Below are 21,144 nucleotides of genomic sequence, written 5' to 3'. Positions count from 1 at the left end.
CCACCTTAATCAGTGTCCTTAATTAGGGCAAACATGCCCACCGCTGATAAAATACGAATTTCTTGTCTGAGAAATGTTAAATGTTGCAATCCCTGATCTACAAAAGAGAAGGCACCCTGAAGTCCAGCAGAAGTTTGACTTCTGGCTCCTGTTGTGGCTTGCCAGCAGCCAGCGGATCTGCTACCAGATTCGGACAGTGAGGAAGTTGGGGAGGAACATGGGCCAGTCCTGGAGTCTGGGAAAGGCTCTGATGAGGGCTCTGTGTCGGAGGCAGAGATGGGGCCAGTTATCAGCTGCCTTTGGAGTCAGACATCAGTGAGGCAGACGAACAGCTGGAGCCTGTTCCCAGTGTGCACATGCGCAGTTGCCAGACGAAGGGAAAAGCTAAAGAACAAGGGTCAACTAGGGAGTAAGGCCACAGGTGGATGATGAATGGCCCCTCCCGGAGGGAATAAAAGAGGAGCGAAAAGGGGAATGGAGTTCGCAGGAGACAATTAGTTCATTTCTGCATTCTTGCCAATTATTGCGGTGTCTGAAAGATATCGGCCTGGCCATTCTCCAAGCCTGATAACGGTCGGTAATTGTGAACTATCTTGAAAGACTGTGGGAGAGGAAAGACTTTGCTGGAGAGGAATTCACTGTAAATTAAATAAAAGGGGTTTATCGGGACGAGGACTCGGTTTCGTGCTGTTGGGGAAGCCTAGGTCAGAACAGCTCCTGCCACCTTTTCTCTCCCACTAAGGAGAGAGAAATATTCCTCACCGAGCCCAAATCAGAAGCTTCAATAAACCTGGCTGCAATTCACTTGTGATCCCACTCGCATGACAAATGAATTCCGGGTTTTCAACGTGAACAAAAACACTGTTGGGTTTAAATATATATATAAATCTATGTATATTTAAGACTCCGGCAAAAGGCAGCCGATTTGAAGCAAGCTGACGGTACAGAAAAATGGAGACGATGCCGTTGGGACAAAAAGATGGCGGTGGCTTTGCCCAGGGTGTGTTTGGGGGAGGAGAAAAGAGGAAAGTGGGGAAAAACACAGCTAGCAGCAAGAATGTACAAACTCAGCACAGTTACAAAGCACCCATGCATGAGGAAGGTAGGGCTTTACCGGCTCTGCCTGCTGTCTCTGGCCCCAAAACTTTACACAGCCGGGCAGCACAAGAATGGCAGCAGAGGAAGTAGAAGAATCAACTTTTAGCAAAAGATCTAAAAGCACTCAGTTTATCCTAGGCAAGAAAGCAAGATACATATATATATATGTATGTATATATTTTGTCCTACGTACTAGTGCCTGGCTAACCGAAGTGGCAAATTTGTTCATCTAACGTGCCAAGCTGACTTGCCACATACATGTCACCGCCGAAGTGAAAGCAACAACTCAGCTTGCTAATTTGACAAACTGGTTTTTGTCATTTAGGATATATGCGCTTGTCACCTCCCGTATTGACTACTGCAATGCCCTCTACATGGGGCTGCCCTTGAAGACCACTCGGAGACTTCAGCTGGTGCAGAATGCAGCCGCACGGGTTGTGATGGGAATATCCCGACACTCCCATGTTACACCTCTCCTACGCGACTTGCATTGGTTGCCGGTTGCCCTCCGAGTGAGATTCAAGGTGCTGGTGATTACCTATAAGGCCCTACATGGCTTAGGCCCGGGATATTTGGGGGACCATCTGCAGCCAGCAACAGCTTCCCATCGCCCGGTGCGTTCCCACAGAGAGGGCTTTCTCAGGGTGCCGTCGGCCAGACAGTGTCGGCTGGCAACCCCCGAGGGGGAGGACTTTCTCTGTGGGCACACCTACCCTTTGGAATCAACTTCCCCTGGAGCTCCGGGTGGCCCCCGACCTCTGCTCTTTCCGCCGCGACCTGAAAACGTGGCTGTTTCGTTTGGCCGGCCTGGACTGATGGGGTTTTAATTCTAATTTAATTTTAACTTGTTAGTCTTAATTGTATTTGAGATTTGGATTCAATTTTTTAACTTTTTATTAGATGTTTCTTAACTGTTGTGAGCCGCCCTGAGTCCGGCTGGAGATAGGACGGCATATAAATCTCATTAATAAATAAATAAATAAATATATAACCCAATCTGAAAAAGAAAGAATGACAGGCTGCGGCTTGTGAGGAAAGCTGATAATGGGAGAATTGCAGTTTAAATGCTTGCTCATGGAGTGTGAACTGTTTCAACCTGGAGGGTTTAAAAATTCAAAATGCTTTGTTTCAGGTACGGAATGGCACCCTTCTCCTAATGTATAAAACAGACAAAGATGATCCGGAGGGGGGAGAAAAAAAACATTACATGCTTCAAGTGCTCGTTCCTCGTTCAAAACTAAATGGCTTATGTTGAAGACATGGCGTTTTGAATCCAAATCGGTTGGATTCGAAACGTTGTGAATGCCTCTAGTGCAGCATTTTTCAACCTCGGCAAGTCTAAGATGTGTGGACTTCAACTCCCAGAATTCTCCAGCGGGCATGCTGACTGGGGAATGCTGGGAGCTGAAGTCCACGGATTGTAGACTTGCTGAGGTTGAGAGTTTTGAATAAATACATGCATAACTACTAATATTACTTAACAAGGTTTTAAGATAGCAGCCGCGGAGGCAACTATGACTTCTGTTAGAAAGCACAAAAGAAAAAAAAACAAATTAATACTGTAACAATCCTATTCTGTTTAAGAAAATATCTTCTTTAAATTCAGAGAAAGGTTTAAGGCGAGGGTTGCAATTTTTTCTGGCCTTGGGTTGGAGCTTGCATTGGAGCCCAAATATTTCCTTCGCCAAAAGCAAGCACTGTATGTGATTATGGTGTGCTTACTGTCAAAAGCTTATCTTACTACACTGTCTTCATTGTCAACTTCTGGCTTAAGATCTCTCAGAGTTCATTTATATTTATGTAAAGCCTGAACATGATGTATAATGAAGCTGATTTATTTTTTACCGGATACCTGCTTGTTTCCAAATTAAACACAGACCTCGAAAAGATCCTAAATTTTCTTTTGCACAGTTTGGGAGAAATTTATACCAACTTCGTACCAAACAGGAAATTCTAGCAAAAGTGCATTACATATTATCGGCACAAATATGACCCCAGGTAGCCGAGCTTTTCACTTATGATGAATATATCATAATACACTGAATATATACAGTGGTCCTGGGAGAGAAGCTAAACAGAAGTGATGCTTATATGAACTGGTTCTCCGCACATAACCTCCAACACAACACCCACTTGAAGGAAGATCTACACAATCACAATGTGGAGTGTGCACTGTTCATCTGTGCCACTCCATATGTGGACAAGTCAGTTCCTACAAACGGCACCATGAAGGTATGACATTTTCTCCTTCTGGAACTCCAACATAATATCCCTAAGCATCAAGGAACATTTGGAACTGGCACATGATAATAATAAAAAAACCCTCACATGGCAATAATACATTCAGTAGTTGTCAGATAAAACATAAAGTACGCATTAAACATGTGATGTACAAGAAGACTATAAACTGAACCTAGATCCTGTTTAATCATTTCACACAATTATCCCTACAAGATTTTCATCCTATGTAATCTACCTCTATCTATCTATCTATCTATCTATCTATCTATCTATCTATCTATATTCTATCTATCTATCATCTATCTATCTTTCTATCATCTATCTTCTATCTATCTATCATCTATTTATCATCTATGTCTTCTATCTATCTATCTATCTATCTATCTATCTATCTATCTATCTATCATACATACATACATACATACATACATCCTGCCTGCCTGCCTGCCTGCCTGCCTATCCATTCACATATGCAATGATTGCTTTTGCGTAAGATGTAGGTTCAATGGATAATACCAAACTACACAGCTTACAAACTGTGTCCAGACTTACAACTGCTATCTAAATGCAGGGGCTAGAAATACAACACGGCATATCTTCCAACCTGTTGTACTCTGGACAGTTATTTCCAACTGCATTTGGAAAGGATAAGAAATAGGATGTGCCTTACTACTGAAGTCTAATCTTAGAGGATGTGCCTTGCTGGCTTATTTCAACAGCCTGAAATTGGAGTGTACAATTTACTGCTAATACAAGCTGATGCCAAGGACAAAAACAACAGGGTTTCATTGTTCAACACTGCAGTAAATAACTAATTAAGCAACTAAAGAGTCAATGGGTTAACCCCTAACTTTCATCTGTAACAGTTAAATAACACTACTCACTAAGTGCTATTTCTAAGATTCAGGAAAGCAAGTTGCAAGGAAAAGAGAACCAATAAGATATTTTTAGTGTTCAGTAGTTTGCAAGGGTTACCTTTTGAGTTGCTTGAGATCCAAACTTGCTAGCCTGTTGACAAAAGCAAAATTGGCTTATTTAGATTCTATGATTTCTTTTAAAAATCAAATATTCAAACACTCTGCAAATTCTACAATTCTTTTTCAATTTTTTTAAGTAGGCCTACCTCCTACCATCTTAAGGAACTGGCAACAATTATGCCCCCACATCCCAAATTATGTGTACAACACAAAAGGTTTTTAATACTACCTAAACACATTCCATTCATTTCTTCCTTTTGAATGAGTCTAACCATCTTTCATACTTCTCTGGAACAATATTACGAATCTATCGAGTCTGAACGCTATAGAAAAAAACACACACAGATGCACAGACAAGAAAAGGCAGGGTACAATGACAAGTATAAATGCTATTATTACAGACACGATCTCAGTCATAGCATTCTTGGTGGGCAACAACAATTTATAGAGCTTTGCTTTGTGAGCCTTCGTGTTTAACAGCCTGAGCAATATTTTTATACATTTGTAAGAACCGTGCTTACTTAATACCAGAGTAAGGAAATACCAGAGCCATTTTACATTTAAACAGCAGATGGTCTAGAACAGCGGTGTCAAACTCAAGGCCTACGGGCCGGATCCAGCCCACAGGGTGCTTAGATCTGGCCCGCAGGACCACCCTGGAAACAGCGAAAGACCAGCCCGCAGTGACTCTGCCAGTTAAAATGGAGCACAGGAGAGCTGCGTGCAGCCCTCCCGAGCTCGGTTTCACTGGCAGAGGGTTGCAGGAGGCCTTTGTAGTCAAAAACGGAGCTCGGGAGCCCGTTTTTGCTGGCAGAGCGCTCGGGCCTCCACAGGTGCCCCCTATACAAGTAACGTTGAGCTGGCCACACCCACCCTGCCTCCCCAAGATCAAACACAACCCTGATGCAGCCCTCAATGAAATAGAGTTTGACACCCCTGCTCTAGATCCAGTCAGAATGTTTACTTACACCCTCTTTAGCTGCTGAAGCGAACTTGCTTGCTCCAGATGTAAAACTACTCCAGCCCTGGGGGGAAAAAAATGATGGAAGGTCAGAGATCCTGCTTTCTGGAGATACTTCAGTGTCTAAAAAAACCAATCTTACATATTTGGGTATGAGCCTAGGCCTGAAATGCGCACAACATAGCCACTGCTGTTCACCAGTGCAGAGTCCATATACGCATTAAGAGAGACGTGGGAAATTTGCAAATGGAGCAAAGGGAATTTGAAAGAGATTCTCTACGTTTCAGGTCTTGGGTTATCTGCCGCTTTCAGATCCTCAAGTCTACTATCAAGTAAAATGTGACTCTATTATTTATACAGAATGAAACCTGGAGGAAAAGTTGGTTTCACTCCTGCTTCATTTTAGATCAGCTTCAAGGAAGCAAGGTTTTGTAACCTGACCCCTTCACCCAAAGCTTTACAGCAATATTTTTGTCCAAACAGGGCTCTGTGAAGATGTGTGGACTTCAACAATCTAAAACTGTAAATCTGTTGTGGTCTGTCATCTACCGGCCCCTCCAGCAGCTGAATCAGAGGAGGAAGAGGAGGCATGGGTGTCAGGGCCAGCATCAAGGCAACCTGAGAGCTCTGAGGGGGAAGAGGGAATGGAGCTGGCAGAGAGAGAGAGAGACAGAGGCAGAGCCTGGGCCATCCATCAGTCCTCAGATGGAGAGTCAACAGCCCCCAGGTCTGGAGGTGGCTGGTGAGGAAGAGGAGGAACAGCTGGGTCCAGTGCCTGATGCGCAGAAGGCAGAGGAGAGGAGAGCAGTGGAAATCCATGGGCCGATCCTGGGGAAGGAAGAGCCACCGCTGCTAGAGAAGCCCCATCCTAGCTCTGGGGATAAAAGGCAGGGGGCAGAGATAAATAAATGTGGCAGACAACTATTCATCTCCCTGCCAAACAGATTTGTTAGCCTGTGGTGAAAGAGAAACTTTTTGCCGGGGCTGCTGGCGCTCCTAATAAAGAAATCATTGCTTCAACTACAGAGGGTTTGTCGTGTTTGGGGAGCTGGATCAGAACAAAATCCTTTAACTTCTACTCCAGACAGGAGTAAAATCATCCATTCCTATTAGAATGCCTAATTTTATTCTTAAAAAAAAAAAAATTAGAAATGACAGGACAGCAAAGCGATATCTTGAATTAGCACACCTCCAAACAATTTCGACTTACCGAGTAGAGAGAAGACATGGCGTTGTTCAGGAAGTCATCTTCCTTTTTTGGAGGAGTGACTGTGTTCCCAAACCCGACATAGCGGTTTTCTTGGCCGCTGAATTGGAACCCAAAAGGAAAGAAGGATTAAGCTATTTATAATCAAAATACATTTGCTGGTCTTTAAAGTGCTGCAAGAGCCACTTAGTGCCATACAATGTTTCCCAATTTGGGCAACTTTAAGCTGTGGTGACTTCAACTCCCAGAATTCTGGGAGTTGAAGTCCACGCAGCTTAAAGTTGTCGAGGTTGAAAAACATTGGTATAGTGGCTAAAGGCAACAGATTAGAAACTGGGAGAGCTGAGTTCTAGTCCCACCTTAAACCAGTTACTGTTTCTTGGCCCTAGGAAGGAGGCAATGGCTAACCACATCCAAAAAAGTTGCCAAGGAAACTGCAGGGACTTGTCCTGGCAGTTATTCTGAGTCAAAACTGTTTTGAAGGCATAAAAAAAAAAAAAAAAAAAAGATTTTTCAAGGCCTTTGGCTGAATTCCATCTAAAATGCTTACCTTTGATAGGAACCAACGTCGTCATTCAACCAGTCTTCAAATGCTTTATCAGAAGTGGGGCCGGCATTCTGCGGTTGCCCTCCAGAGCTTCTGGAAAAAACACACATCAAAAATGAAACTACAGAAAGACAACATCTATTACCCTGTTTCCCTATCCTATATCTAAGACCTATAAGACCTATATATAAGACCTATCCTAAAAATAAGCCCTAGCATAGTTTTTATGTGCCTAATATAAGTCCTACCCCAAAATAAGCCCTAATTAAGAGCTTGCACAGCCAGCCTCCTGCCCCACAGTGAGCAAGCAGAAGTGGGCCTCCTGTACATGGGGGGTGGGGGGGAAATAAGATACCCCCTGAAAATAAGCTCTAGTGCAGGGTTCCTCAAACTTGGCAGCTTTAAGACTTGTGGACTTCAACTCCCAGAATTCTCCAGCCAGCTGGCTGGAGAATTCTGGGAGTTGAAGTCCACAAGTCTTAAAGCTGCCAAGTTTGAAGACCTCTGCCCTAGTGCCTATTTTGGGACCTAAAAGAAAATAAGACTCAGTCTTATTTTCGGGAAAACACAGTAAATTACAAACACTGTGGGTTGTTGGGGTTTTTTGTTTTTTTTTTGGTCTTACAGTACAACACGCAACATGCCAAAGTTGGGCCCAAACGCGATCTCTCTCTAAGCAGACATTGCAAATCCGCCCTTTGCTCACAAATGCATTCATTTTTTTAAGTTAATTGGCTTATTTTCTCTTTTGTCAGATTTATATTCTATTCTTTCTGTTCAGGAGAAATGAGTGTCATAAGTCCTCGCTGACACGTGCACGCTGACACGTTCTCGAAATGTTCAGCTGCATTCCTCAAACGACTGTGCTTTTGGGAGTAAAAAAGTGAAAGCTTTAAATTAGAGCCTTGGTAGTACAGTGGTCTAAGGCACCCTGTTATTAAGCTGGGTATTAAGACCAGCTGCCTGCAATTACTGCAGGTTCGAATCTCGCCAAGGCTCAAGGTTGACTCAGCCTTCCATCCTTTCTAAGGTAGGTAAATTGAGGACCCAGTTGTGGGGGCAATAAGCTGACTTTGTATAAATATACAAAAGGATGAAGGCTATTGCTGAGCACATTGTAAGCTGCCCTGAATCTCCGGAGAAGGGCGGCATATAAATCAAATTTAAAAAAAATAAAAAATTAGAACCCAAGCCAAGGAATGTTTACCGATGAGCTGAGGACAAAGCAACCTTGGGCTGCGGAGGACTCCAATTCCGAGCAGCAGAAGTTTCAATGGACCATTCTTTACCTTCAGCTAACACGGCCACCTAAAGAAAGAAAGGACTTTAAAGAAAGAAATTCTTTAGCGCAGAGATGGCCCCCTTTATGACTTGCGGACTTCAACTCCCAGAATTCCTGAGCACGTGTGGCTGGTTCAGGAATTCTGGGAGCTGAAGTCCACAAGTCATTTAAAAGGCCGTAGTTCCCTATCGTTTGCTTTAGCACAACAAGAACAGGGTAGGTTGAACACAATTGGACTCTAAGGTCTATAAAATGTTTCAGACTCTTTTCTGAGATAGAGACAGACAAGTTTTCTTACTCTGAGTTGATATTTCCTCTTTCTGTCTTGACTGATTATTCACGTTGCCTGGTATTCTTGCACCAGTAGAGGCTAAACCAATTTTGTTGTATACATGATGTACAATGACAATAAATGTTTTGAACTTTGAACTGGGACTCTGGCCAGTGACACGAATAGAATAGAATAGAATAGAATAGAAGAGAAGAGAAGAGAAGAGAAGAGAAGAGAAGAGAAGAGAAGAGAAGAGAAGAGAAGAGAAGAGACAGAGTTGGAAGGGACCTTGGAGGTCTCCTAGTCCAACCCACTGCTTAGGCAGGAAATCCTATACCATTTCAGACAAACGGTTGTCCATTCTCTTCTTAAAAACTTCCAGTGTTGGAGCATTCACAACTTCTGGAGACAAATTGTTCCACTGATTAATTGTTCTAACTGTTCAGGAAATTCCTCCTTAGTTCTAAGTTGCTTCTCCCCTTGATTAGTTTCCACCCATTGCTTCTTGTCCTGCCTTCAGGTGCTTTGGAGAATATAGCTGACTCCCTCTTCTTTGGGGCAGCCCCTGAGATATTGGAATACTGCTATCATGTCACCCCTACCATTAAGCATTAAGATGTTATCAATGCTATCAGAGATAGTGAGATGGGTGGCAAACTGAATGAATGAATGAATGAATGAATGAATGAATGAAACCTTCTCTCACTCTCTCTCTCTAAGTGACAAAATGCATCCGCTCCTTAGATGTCAATGAGACTACTAGGCCAATTTGGGGGAAACCGTTCTTATATTTACTACTTGGGGCAAGGCTTTTCTGTTTATTGTTATATATTTCTTCGCACAGAGTAGTAAGTACCTCGACACGCAACCATAACGGAGCCTGCCGTAACAGTCGTAAAATGGATCGGTCCTGTGACCGAGCGGATTTTACATCTTTTTTTTTTGCAGCGGTCATTCAGCAAGGCCCGCGGACATTAATCAAATTGATGTTTTGCTATGGGTCAGCAAACATGTTGTAAAATGTGGTCACGTGACCACAGCAAATGGTTGTATATGCGGCCAAGTCGCTTGAAATTCGAGCATCTTCAAACTTTGGTTCCAGATGGTAAGTAATTCCAAGGTAAGCTCCATTGTAATTAAGTGGCCAGTCTCAAGTCGAGGACTAGCTGAGAGAGTGAGTGTGTCAGCTTCTACTTAATACTCCTGGCTTCCTATTTTCCCGACAACAACAACAACAACAAGCCCAAGGTGGAGTAGGCTGAGAGGATGTGACTGGCTCAAAATTATCCATCCAGCTTTCCTGCCTAAGGTAGGACTAGAACTCACACTCTCCTGGTGGCCCAAAGTCACCCAAGCAGCTTTCATGCATAAAGCAGGACTAGAACTCCTGGTTTCTAGATGAACACATTCAGCAAATGGGCTCTTTAGCCACCGATTTGCCCCTCATCCTTCTACCGCCTCCCAAAAACAGATCTAAAATGTTCAAATCGGTTTACGCTTAGATAATGATAGCTGACCTTTTTGCCATTGCGTACCAAAAGCAGGGGTCATGGGGGGGTCACGCACATGCATGCCCACACCCATAATTCAATGTGCCTCCCCATGAATGCACACGCGACCCCCCATGTGCTCTCCCTGCTTTTGGCACATGATGGCACAGTGGGCCCGGTAGGCCCATTTTTCGCTCTCCCCAGGCTCCAGAGTCTTTCTTGGAGCCTGGGGAGGGTGAAAACGGCCTTCCACGCCCCCCAGAGGCCCGTTTCCTGACTTACAGTGGGCCCAGAAGGCCCAAAATTCAGCTGGCTGGTGCGCACTTGCACGCTGGAGCTGAGCTAGGGCAACGCTCGTGTGCCCACAGATATGACTCCGCGTGCCACCTGTGGCATGCGTGCCATAGGTTTGCCATCATGGGCTTAGAGGTTCTCGGGCCACAAAGGATGTTCCAGGGGGAATGTATGCCTCACAAACCACCCACACTGATTCTGGGAGCTTGGACAACCAGCTACACAGGGAGTAGAGAGAATTGCAAGGATGCACAGAGTTCTGTCCCAAGGCCTTAAATTAGGGAAATGGCCATGGGCTTGCTGACAACTCATAACAAGAGAGGAACCACAGTCATCAGTTAAGACAGCCTGAGAGAGAAAAATAAAAATAAACAGCCAGTGTCAGTAAGAAACCTCAGTGCTAATGGCAATGACGGCTGGGTGAATTTCAAGAAGAGAAAGTTTCTGACAATTTCGGATCAGCCACAAGGAATGCTGATCTCAGCAGGTTTTTACCACATAGCCTCTTACTATTTTTGTGGTTCAAGGAATGGCACACGGCTTATTGGGGCAGGTAATGGGAATTTGCAGAACCGCAAAAATTGAGCAAGTGCTGACAAAACATAGTCATGTTCACTTTCCTACTAAAAAACACAACACCCCACTACTTTCCTGAAAAAGAGGTACTCTTCAATAATAGCTCAGGTAAAGGTTCCTCTCGCACATACGTGCTAGTTGTTCCCGACTCTAGGGGGCGGTGCTCATCTCCGTTTCAAAGCCGAAGAGCCAGCGCTGTCCGAAGACGTTTCCGTGGTCATGTGGCCGGCATGACTCAACGCCGAAGGCTCATGGAACTCTGTTACCTTCCCAAAAAGGTAGTCCCTATTTTTTCTACTTGCATTTTTTACGTGCTTTCGAACTGCTAGGTTGGCAAAAGCTGGGACAAGTAACAGGAGCTCACCCCGTTACGCGGCACTAGGGATTTGAACTGCTGAACTGCTGACCTTTCAATCGACGAGCTCAGCGTCTCAGCCACTGAGCCACCGCATCCCTCAATAATAGCTAGGGATACACAAAACAGTGTGGCTGTGAAGAATGGTGAGTGCAAAACAATCAAACCTGTTTTGATGGTTCTGAGAATGAAATGGAACACCTGTATTTGGCTGAGAGTTTTTATTCTGGCATGAGCCAAATCTTGGCTGTTTTTGAGTGGTGTAGATTTGAGTAGGGATGTGCAGATTATTCCTCCTTCAAACTGTTTCAGTTAAAAAGGGTACAGTTGGGACGTTTCAAGTGTGAAAGTCGAACTGTGGAGTATGAAAAACAATACACTTTTTTTCCTGTTTCCTGCACGGCATTCATAACACCTTAAACTACAGGTACCCTGACATGGAGTTTTCAAAAAAAAATAAAATAAAAATCTAGGTCCAAGAATGTTGAAATTGCACTGAATTGGATTTACCTTATCTCTGAAGAGTGCCGCAGCTCTGCTGTTGTACTTCTCTTGCAACGACCAGCAAGGATCATAATCATCTTGAGACTCTAAAAACTCTCGGTATTTAAGGTTACCGCCGGCCTTCATTTTCTCCAATTCGATGTCTTTCCATTTGTCCATTGTGACAGAGCGCACAAAACTGTAAATGACAATTCAGCGGCTTCTCAGTATGCCAGTATGGCCATCAGCATTGAAACAAAGATGTATTTATTGAGAAATGTTATTTATTTAGAAGATTTATTGGCCGCCCATCTTACATCAGGGTAGCTCTGAGCAGCTTATAATCGTTAAAAAAAATAAAAACTGTACAAAGATAAAAGCATAAATAAAATACTACGCACAGCCAAATATAAGTAAAAGGTGGCCCAATTAAAGGCCCAATGAAAAGACAAAGGGTGGGAGAAGGATCGGGGGAGGTGGTATCTGTTGTTCATCGATCAACTACTTCCCCCTCCCCGAGAATTTCCAAAATTCTTGGAGCAAACATAGCAAAAATGAATTTGCACTCAAGCAAAATTTAACCCTTAAAATCCTGACTCTGCCGGTTGGCGTGGGGTCCTGATGGAGAAACTGGAAGCTGTAGGTGATTGGAGCAGTAACAGAGAAGGTGTCAAACCCCAGGGGAATCAGGAAATCCAAGCAGTTCAAGTGAGTATAAAGATTTATTGCAAGCTTAAGCTCTCTACAAGAATCCAAACTACTAATGGTCCAAGGAAATTGGCGGTAAATAAGAGTCAATGAAATTCATGGTGGGATGGACTTAGATCTCGAAGGGACTCGAGACTGATGACACATTTAACCCCTCCCTTGGTCTCAGTCTGGTCATCTCCTACAGAAGGCATCACTGCCGCTCTGCTCTAAACTCATGGTCTTTTACTCTTATATTTAATAGTAGTTGGATACCCGTGCTCCGCTACGAAACTATGTGATCGGGCTTGATAAATCGACACTTACAGCTTGAAAATTAATGAGTAGTTGCAATCGACCTCTCCTCTCCCCTTCTCTCCCTCAGGCTTGCCCCACAGAGGCCTCTCCTATCTTATCCCCTTCTCTCCCTTTCAGGTGGGGAGTAGAATGTCTAAACTCCCAGCCTGCAGGCCGGATGAGTCACACGCTGGCCACGCCCACACCCAAGTGGCAGTTGGAACAGAGTTCTTTTCAGGTGGGGAGGGGGAGTAGAATGTCTAACTCCTTAGCATGAGAATGTGTTAATAATAATATAAGAAATACTAATGATCTGATGATCATTTCGAAAAATCCTTTCTTAGCAAGCACCTAGAAGCCAAGAGGAACACACATGCCAAATTTCAAGTTTGTAGGCTTTACAGTTCTGGAGATTTCGTGATGATGTACGAGTGGTATTTCGCTTTTATATATATAGATTTTGCCATTTTAATCTGTTTTTATATCTATTAAATATTTATTTTTTATTATATTGGAAGCCGCCCACCATCACCCCAAACAGCAAGATGGGTGGTACGTACATTTAATACATAAATAAATAAAGAATGTACATAAATCAAAAGCTATCCAGGATAGAAAGTATAGGAGGGAAGAGAGGCACCTGTCCTTTGGGAACACCTTTTATCCCGAGATCCGGCAGGCCACTTTTAGAAAAGCCTTGAAGACCTGGTTTTTTCCCACAAGTCTTGGCTAGCATGAGGTTGAAGAGCAGTGAAATTGTTTGGACATGTAAGGAATATGTTTTGTTTTGGGGGGGATGCCTGAAATTTTGAGGCTGGTTTTATGGTTTTTATTATTGTTTCTAATCCAACAAGAGCTACATTATAGAAGATGAGCAGCTGTATAAATCTGTTCAGTCAATAAATAAAAACAAGGAAATTAATAGAGCGCAACCATTTCTTGTATTATTAATGCATAATCAATGACCAACCTCAGGTGAACTCCCAAGCCTCTATGTTTTCCCGAGCACTCCAGACAGATCCAGATTCCATAGGTCACACTCACCCACTGGGGGTTAAATGCACCACACTCAAAACAAACCTGTAAAGAGAGGTAGGGGGGAGAGATAATTATGAGTTTTCCACAGTAAATCTAGGGCTTTTAGTCCCACCTTGAAAGTCAGCTGAGTGACTTAGAGTCAATCACCAGGAGACTGAGAGTTCAAATCCTGCCTTAGGCATGAAAGCCGACTGGGTGATTTTGGGCCAATCACCAGGAGACTGAGAGCTCTAATCCAGCCTTAGCCATGAAAACCAGCTGGGTGACTTTGGACCAATCGCTGTTTCTCAGCCCAACCTACCTCAAAAAGGATTGTGGTGGGAAAATTAAGGGGAGGAAGGAGTATTAGATGTGTTTGCCACACTGATAAAGTAACAATGGCAGGATAAAAATCCAATAAAAATGAAATAAAAATAAAAATAACAAGCAGCGTTCATAAAAATGTTATTAGGCGAAATCAAGCTTAGGTATGCCCATTTAACATAAAGGCTCTCCCAGGTGATCATCACTTTGAAATAATGAATCACAAGAGTGTACGGAGGGAGAGACAGACAGACAATTTGGTATAACAGTGAAAGTAGTGGGACGGGAAAACCAGGATTTCCGATCCATCCTCAGCCACCGAAACTGAGTGGGTGGCTATGGCTATCTCTCAGTCCAATCTATCTCTCAAGGTTGTGTTCTGACCTAGGCTTCCCCAAACCACGAAGCAGACTCCTTGTCCCGACAAAAACCCCTTTTATTTAATTTACAGTGAATTCCTCTCCAGCAAAGTCTTTCCTCTCTCACAATCTTTCAAGATAGTTCACAATTACCAACCTTTATCAGGCTTGGGGAGTGGCCAGGCCGATATCTTTCAGACACCGCAATACTTGGCAAGAATGCAGTAATGACCTAATTGTCTCCTGCAAACTTCACTCCCCTTTTCGCTCCTCTTTTATTCCCTCTGGGAGGGGCCATTCATCGTCCACCTGTGGCCTTACTCCCTAGTCGACCCTTGTTCTTTAGCTTTTCCCTTCGTTTGGCAACTGCGCATGCGCACACTGGGAACAGGCTCCAGCTGTTCGTCTGCCTCACTGATGTCTGACTCCAAAGGCAGCTGATACCTGGCATACGGCCCTGGCCCACTCTCTGCCTCCGACGCAGAGCCCTCATCAAAGTCTTCCCCAGACTCCAGGACTGGCCCATGTTCCTCCCCAACCTCCTCACTGTCCGAATCTGTTGCCAGATCCGCTGGCTGCTGGCAAGCCACAACAGTTTGTGTAGGAAAAATGGGGGTTATGTTCGTTTTCGTATGCTACCTTGAGTGGTACAAAGCATAGCTGGGAAATAATACTGAAAATGATGGTGATTGATGATGATCATGAGGAAGTTTGGATAGATGCAATGATGAAAGAAATAGATTTTGTAAAGACAATTCAATGTTTATAGTGGAAAACTGCTTCCAACAACATAAAAGCAGGCACTACATCTGGACCCCATCCAAATCAAACCGACAATTTAACAGGAAACAGAAGATGGAAAATCTAATCCAATCAGCCATCATATATACAGATTCTGAAACAGACTATATGCATTATTAATATGGAGTAAAACTAGACAATTGAAGACAACGGACAAGATTTTGAACTAGAAATCATACGGTCAGAGAAGAAGATCAATCCAAAAACACTTTATATGTCTGAAAAAGAATCCAAAGAACTATAGAGAAAGACAAGAGAAGCTGTAAAACCAAAACCAAAATAAAACAAAACACCATAATGATTAAGAAGTGGGATTAGGAGTGGAGAAATTCTGGTTCAAGGCCATTTTCTACCTTCCTTAATGGCTTTGGACCACTCACTCACTCACTCACTCTCAGCCCTTTGAAAGATAAGAAAGATTTAAGTGGTTTTTTCCAAAGAAATTATCACAATGATTAGGAAAAGATGGAAGACGAAAGCTTTGGGACAATAAGAGAGAGAACTTAGTTTAACACCTAGGAGGAAAACAGCATGGAAAGATTATTTCAATAAGAATGTTGGGAAAGCGAAGAAGGCAACAAAGAAGGGCAAAAATAAATTTTGAAAGAAGACTGAGAGATCAGAAGAAAATTTACAGCTGGGGTAATCACGAAAGAGATTTAAGAGAGGCGTAATATGTTCCACGAAGGTACAAAAAAAAAAAAAAAAGGTTATATTGAACTTTTAACAAGCAGGATTAAAGAATTATGAAAACATCTGTAGAGAGAGAGACCGCACTGGAAAGTGAAAAGGGGAAAAACAACACAAGCAGCTGTCACACAGCAAACTGCCAAGGGCAGACAAAATAATCACATAAAAGTGTTTAAAGCTTCAGGAGAATAGGCAGTTAAAGCACAAACTGTTCTATATCAGCAGGGCAGGAGACTGAAAAAGGTGTGTATGCCCATACTGAAGGAAAAAAACAAGACAATTACAGCTAGTCCTCGACTTACAGCAGTTGGCTTAGTAACCGTTCAAAGTTAGAACGGCACTCAAAATAAAATGAGCTAGGGCCATTTTGCACACTTGTGACCGTTGCAGCATCCCCAGGGTCACGTGATTTACATTGGGATGCTTGACAACTGACTCACATTTATGACAGTTGCAGCGTCCCAGAGTCTTGTGATCCCCTTTTGCGACCTTCTGACAAGCGAAGTCCATGGGGAAGCAGATTCACTTAGCAACCATATTACTAACTTAACAACTGAAGGGATTCACTTAACAAATGTGGCAAGAAAGGCTGTAAAATGGGGCAAAGGTCACTTTACAAATGTCTCACTTAACGACATAAATGTTGGGCTCAATTGCGGTCGTAGACTGAGGACTACCTGTATAAAAATATTACCAAAAAAATACAGCCACGCATGGAAAAAGAAATGTCAAACAAATATGGATAGTCTTCAGCTTGCAATCATTTGTTTAGTTCAAAGTTACAACGACACTGAACAAAGTGACTTATGACCGTTTTTCACACTTGCGACCACTGCAGCATCCCCATGATCACATGATCAAAATTCGGGGCCTTTAGCAACTCAGCATTTATGACAACTGCACTGTCCCGGGGTCCTACGATCACCATTTGTAACCTTCCCAGCCGGCTTCCAAGAAGCAAAGTCAATGGGCGAAGCCGTTCACTTCATGACTGCACGACTCACTTAGCGACTGCCATGATTCGCTTAACCCCTGTGGCCAAAAAAAGGTCGCAAAATGGGGCAAAGCTCATTTAAACAAACTGCCTTCTTAGCAATGGAAACGTTGGGCTAAATCATAGCCATAAGTCGAGGACTACCTGTTTGAAATGACCATTCTCTTCCCCCCCCCCGCCAAGCCCACAGCTTCAAGAGAGATGCTCATGGAACAGTAGGGAGGAAAGAAATGAGCCGAAGTGGCGCAGTGGTTAGAGTGCAGTACTGCAGGCTACTTCTGCTGACTTCCGGCTGTCAGCAATTCGGCAGTTCGAATCTCACTAGGCTGAAGGTTGACTTGTCCTTCCATCCTTCTGAGGTTGGTAAAATGAAGACCCAAATTGTTGGGGGCAATAGACTGATTCTGTAAACTGCTTAGAGAGGGCTGTAAAGCACTGTGAAGCGGTATATAAGTCTAAGTGCTATTGCTAATGCTATCCCCTCAGCCAGCAAGACCAATTCCGGAGTGACAGATGTGGCAGCCAGATCACTCTCATGCCCTGGAAATCAGCTCAGGCCAGATAAAATTATGGAAACACAAGATGGATGTTCAAGCCAGAGAAAAGGACAGACACAAGGCCACTGCATTGAAAGGGCAAATGACAACAATCTATGATTTAAAACCCGGGAGTTATTTAGCTATATCAAATCCCGGAATCTTCCAATGCTTTTCAACTGTGAGTTGAATTTCTGGGGAATCAATGCCATGCCTGCTTTGTCTGCATATTAATAACAATTCTGGCAAGGGTTTTAAGGAAGCATCTGTGGAAATCAATTTGACATTTCGGAAAAAAATTAGAAGAAAAACCACAATTAATGGTAGACGAGAGGAGGAGAAACATAAAGGAATTGTTCAACTGATTAGCAGGAAGATTAATCCTCCTGCAAGGAAGTATTAACTTTCCATTAACATTTTCAGAACCGGTAAAGACTCCTCAGGAAATTCAATGACATATTATCAAAAGCTAACTTCTAGACTGCATATAAAGGTAAAGGTTCCCCTCGCACATATGTGCTAGTCGTTTCCAAATCTAGGGGGCAGTGCTCATCTCCGTTTCAAAGCCGAAGAGCCAGCGCTGTCCGAAGACATCTCCGTGGTCATGTGGCCGGCATGACTCAACGCCAAAGGCGCACGGAACACTGTTCCCTTCCCATCAAAGGTGGTCCCTATTTTTCTACTCGCATTTTTTAATGTGTTTTCGAACTGCTAGGTTGGCAGAAGCTGGGACAAGTCATGGGAGCTCACCCCATTACGCGGCACTAGGGATTCGAACCACTGAACTGCCGACCTTTCGATCGACAAGTTCAGCATCTTAGCCACTGAGCCACCGCGTCCCAGGCATCAAATGTAGTATACTATTAACTCAAGCCACCCACAAAAATATTATTTCCACTCTTGCTATTCTTCGGTAATTTTAAATAGCCTCTAGATTAGCCACAGGTATGCGCACCAATCAAAATTGTTTTCTTTGGAGTAGTGCCAGGAGGTTATTCAGTGAAATACAGTGAATAAGTGATTCATATTTAAAAATGGAAAGTAAGCTCTACTTATACCCGTTCAAGACCGCACATTCCAAAACAAATCTCGCTAAAGAATCAAATGTTTTGACAGGATGTATAAAAAAACACTTCACTCAGAGATACTTTTCTGAAGACTGAAACATGCTTCAGGAGCATTTTTCCCGCCTCACAGTATGGGCGACCATGAAGGGAGCAAACACGTGTTGTGATGCTGCCACACAAACGCCACCCATTGTAAGAAGCAAAACCTGAATAATGATGTCAAGATAGGTCTATGGAGATTCTCAGCCATCCAGGTCATGGTTGTCCCAAAAGTGCTTTTTCAAAAAGGTAACTGGGCTTTGTTTTTCCTTGAAGACGTTTCACTTCTCATCCAAGAAGCTTCTTCAGTTCTGACTGAATGGTGGAGGATGGAAGGATTTATATTCCTTGCAGTCATCTGGTCATTGACATTCTTTCTAAGAGTCGTTGAGGCCAGCTGGAGGTTTGTCTGTGCGCCCTCAGGGTCACCTGAATAGTGCAAATGTGTGTGGAAGTTCTTCTAGCACCGTGATGGTGAACCTATGGCAGCCATATCAGTGGGCATGCAAGCTCAGCTCCAGCGCACGCTAATTTTCAGGCCTTCTGGGCCCACCAGAAGTCGGGAAACAGGCTGTTTCTGGCCTCTGGAGGTCAGAAAGTGGGGTGGGGAAGGCCGTTTTCATCCTCCCCAGGCTCCTAGAAAGCCTCTGGAGCCTGGGGAGGGCAAAAAACGGGTCTACCGGGCCCACCATGCCATCACATGCCAAAAGTGGGGGGAGCATGGGGTGGTTGTGCACGGGGGGGGTGGGCGCATAGAATTATGGGTGTGGGCACGTGTGCACGCAACCCTCCGCACTCCTCCCACTTTTGGCACATGATAGCAAAAAGGTTAGTCATCACTGTTCTAGCAGTTCCAAGGCGGTCCCACACCTATTTGCACTATTCAGGTGACCCTGAGGGCACAGATAAACCTCCAAGTGGACTCTCAGTAAGTCGTAAGTCGAGGACTACCTGTGTTTATAAACAAGAAATATTTGGCCTTTTCAGGAATAGTCTTGCAAACAATGCGAGTCATACCATTTAGTTAGAAAAACTGACACTTTGCAGCAAATTGGTCCAGTAATTTGCATGCGTAATATAATAACCACATGCATTCATTATCTAAGACGAGCTGGAGCTGAATCATGGCCACTTAATCATATGGGACTGAGAAGTTAATCCAAGCTACTTACATTGTTTTCATCTTGCACTCTGACTTCTTTAAGGACTTTCCTTGTTCTTGGACTTGCCATGGTCCTGCAGGAGAAAAACAATCGATGCAAACAAAATTCAGACAACGGAGGAGTTTATGTCAGGCGCAAAGAAGTCAGGACCACACATTAAGTTAAGGTGATTTATTGCTCCTGCCTACAAGGATTTACTCAACTAACGGTCAGCACTAAATTGACCGTAGATAAGAGTCAATGGCTGTCAACTGTCCCTTGGCGTGCACAACAGAAGAAACTCTAGGTTATTTTTATTACCAAGAGTAAAACTTTACTGACAGATCCATTCAGGTACAGAAGAAACGAAGCGCAGTATAACCAAACCTTGGGCCCTGGGCCGCCCAGTGTCCACTGTCCACCAATCCATGTTGGGCATTTTGTTTTGGGAAAACAGTCTTCACCTTTCAAAAGTCTTCAGCTTATGACCTTGATTTACCAAGATTTTTTCAGGCAGCAAACAGCTCATGTAGATTCCTTCTCTCCCTCTCCAATCACACACCTCCCCCTTCCCTTAATTTCTTTGTCAAGCTGCAAGTAGAAAGAGATAGGTTGTGAGTCACCCTTGATGTGGACCTTCAAGAAGGGTTGGACTCTTAGACCATTTGTGAGAACATAAGGATTCCAGGCTGATTCCTCACTTGACTCCTCCCCCAGGCTCTGCCTCCCCTCCTACAGTTTAGCAGAAAATGTTACTGGGATTCCCTGGTTTGTCAATCTGAAAGCAGCTGGGAGATCAAATATGAACTCTTTCCCATTAATAGCACAGCATTAATATCAATAAGGTTACCCACTAGCGCAGCTTGAAGTAGTACTTTTGACCATGATCTACTTGCAGTGACAAAACACAATTAATGCCAGATAGGAAGTGGGGGGGGGGAAACAGGCCACATTCTCTAGCTTGGATCACAATCTGCAAACCATGCTTTGAAAGGGAACCAACATTTAATAAATATTGTCAGGGAAATGTTCTTTCCGCAATGAAAAAGATGAAGAGAATAATTCTAGTGGACCATTATGAGAAATGCTTGAAACATGAACAGTTTTTATAGCTGCCTTTGCGTTTTTCAAAAAGAATGAACTTTTATTTAACAGACACCATTCTGAAGGATGCATAGTCACAACTGGGAAAATCCAAAATATTTTAAGCTTTAGCTGGTAACTCAACAAAATATTATTTTTTAAAAAAAGCCATATGCTTTTCTGGCTTTTATCATTTTTTGTCGATAAAAAACCAGCGTTGCAGCAAACGTTTTAAGGAAAACCAGAACATCTGTTGGAGACTTCTACCCCACATGAGAAAAGGTGAGAGGAGACTTGAAAGCAAGGATTTTCTTTAAAGATTCCCA

The 21,144-nt window shown here is 43.4% G+C and overlaps 1 protein-coding gene across 3 annotated transcripts in view; it reads right to left on the bottom strand.

The window, feature by feature from the left end:
• ARFGAP1 (ARF GTPase activating protein 1) overlaps window positions 1-21,144 on the bottom strand; it is a 46,635-nt gene that overhangs the window by 12,393 nt on the left and 13,098 nt on the right. For 2 of the 3 annotated variants that reach the window (XM_070940133.1, XM_070940135.1), the window contains exons 2-9: window positions 19,766-19,829; window positions 13,737-13,846; window positions 11,810-11,981; window positions 8,239-8,339; window positions 7,035-7,124; window positions 6,488-6,584; window positions 5,285-5,341; window positions 4,315-4,347 (exon numbers count right to left, since the gene is read on the bottom strand). In XM_070940133.1, coding sequence (XP_070796234.1) covers window positions 4,315-4,347; window positions 5,285-5,341; window positions 6,488-6,584; window positions 7,035-7,124; window positions 8,239-8,339; window positions 11,810-11,981; window positions 13,737-13,846; window positions 19,766-19,825 — 720 coding nt within the window. In that variant the 5' untranslated portion in view covers window positions 19,826-19,829. The remainder of the gene's footprint in view (window positions 1-4,314; window positions 4,348-5,284; window positions 5,342-6,487; window positions 6,585-7,034; window positions 7,125-8,238; window positions 8,340-11,809; window positions 11,982-13,736; window positions 13,847-19,765; window positions 19,830-21,144) is intronic. The other variant, XM_070940134.1, reaches the window with a different exon arrangement.

The sequence above is a fragment of the Pituophis catenifer genome, unplaced genomic scaffold (genome assembly GCF_029215685.1).
Source record: "Pituophis catenifer annectens isolate HBS135680 unplaced genomic scaffold, rPitCat1.0.hap2 SCAF_3, whole genome shotgun sequence".
NCBI lineage: Eukaryota > Metazoa > Chordata > Lepidosauria > Squamata > Colubridae > Pituophis > Pituophis catenifer.
Note: the sequence above shows the minus strand (reverse complement) of the source record. Positions and strands in the feature narration are given on the sequence as shown.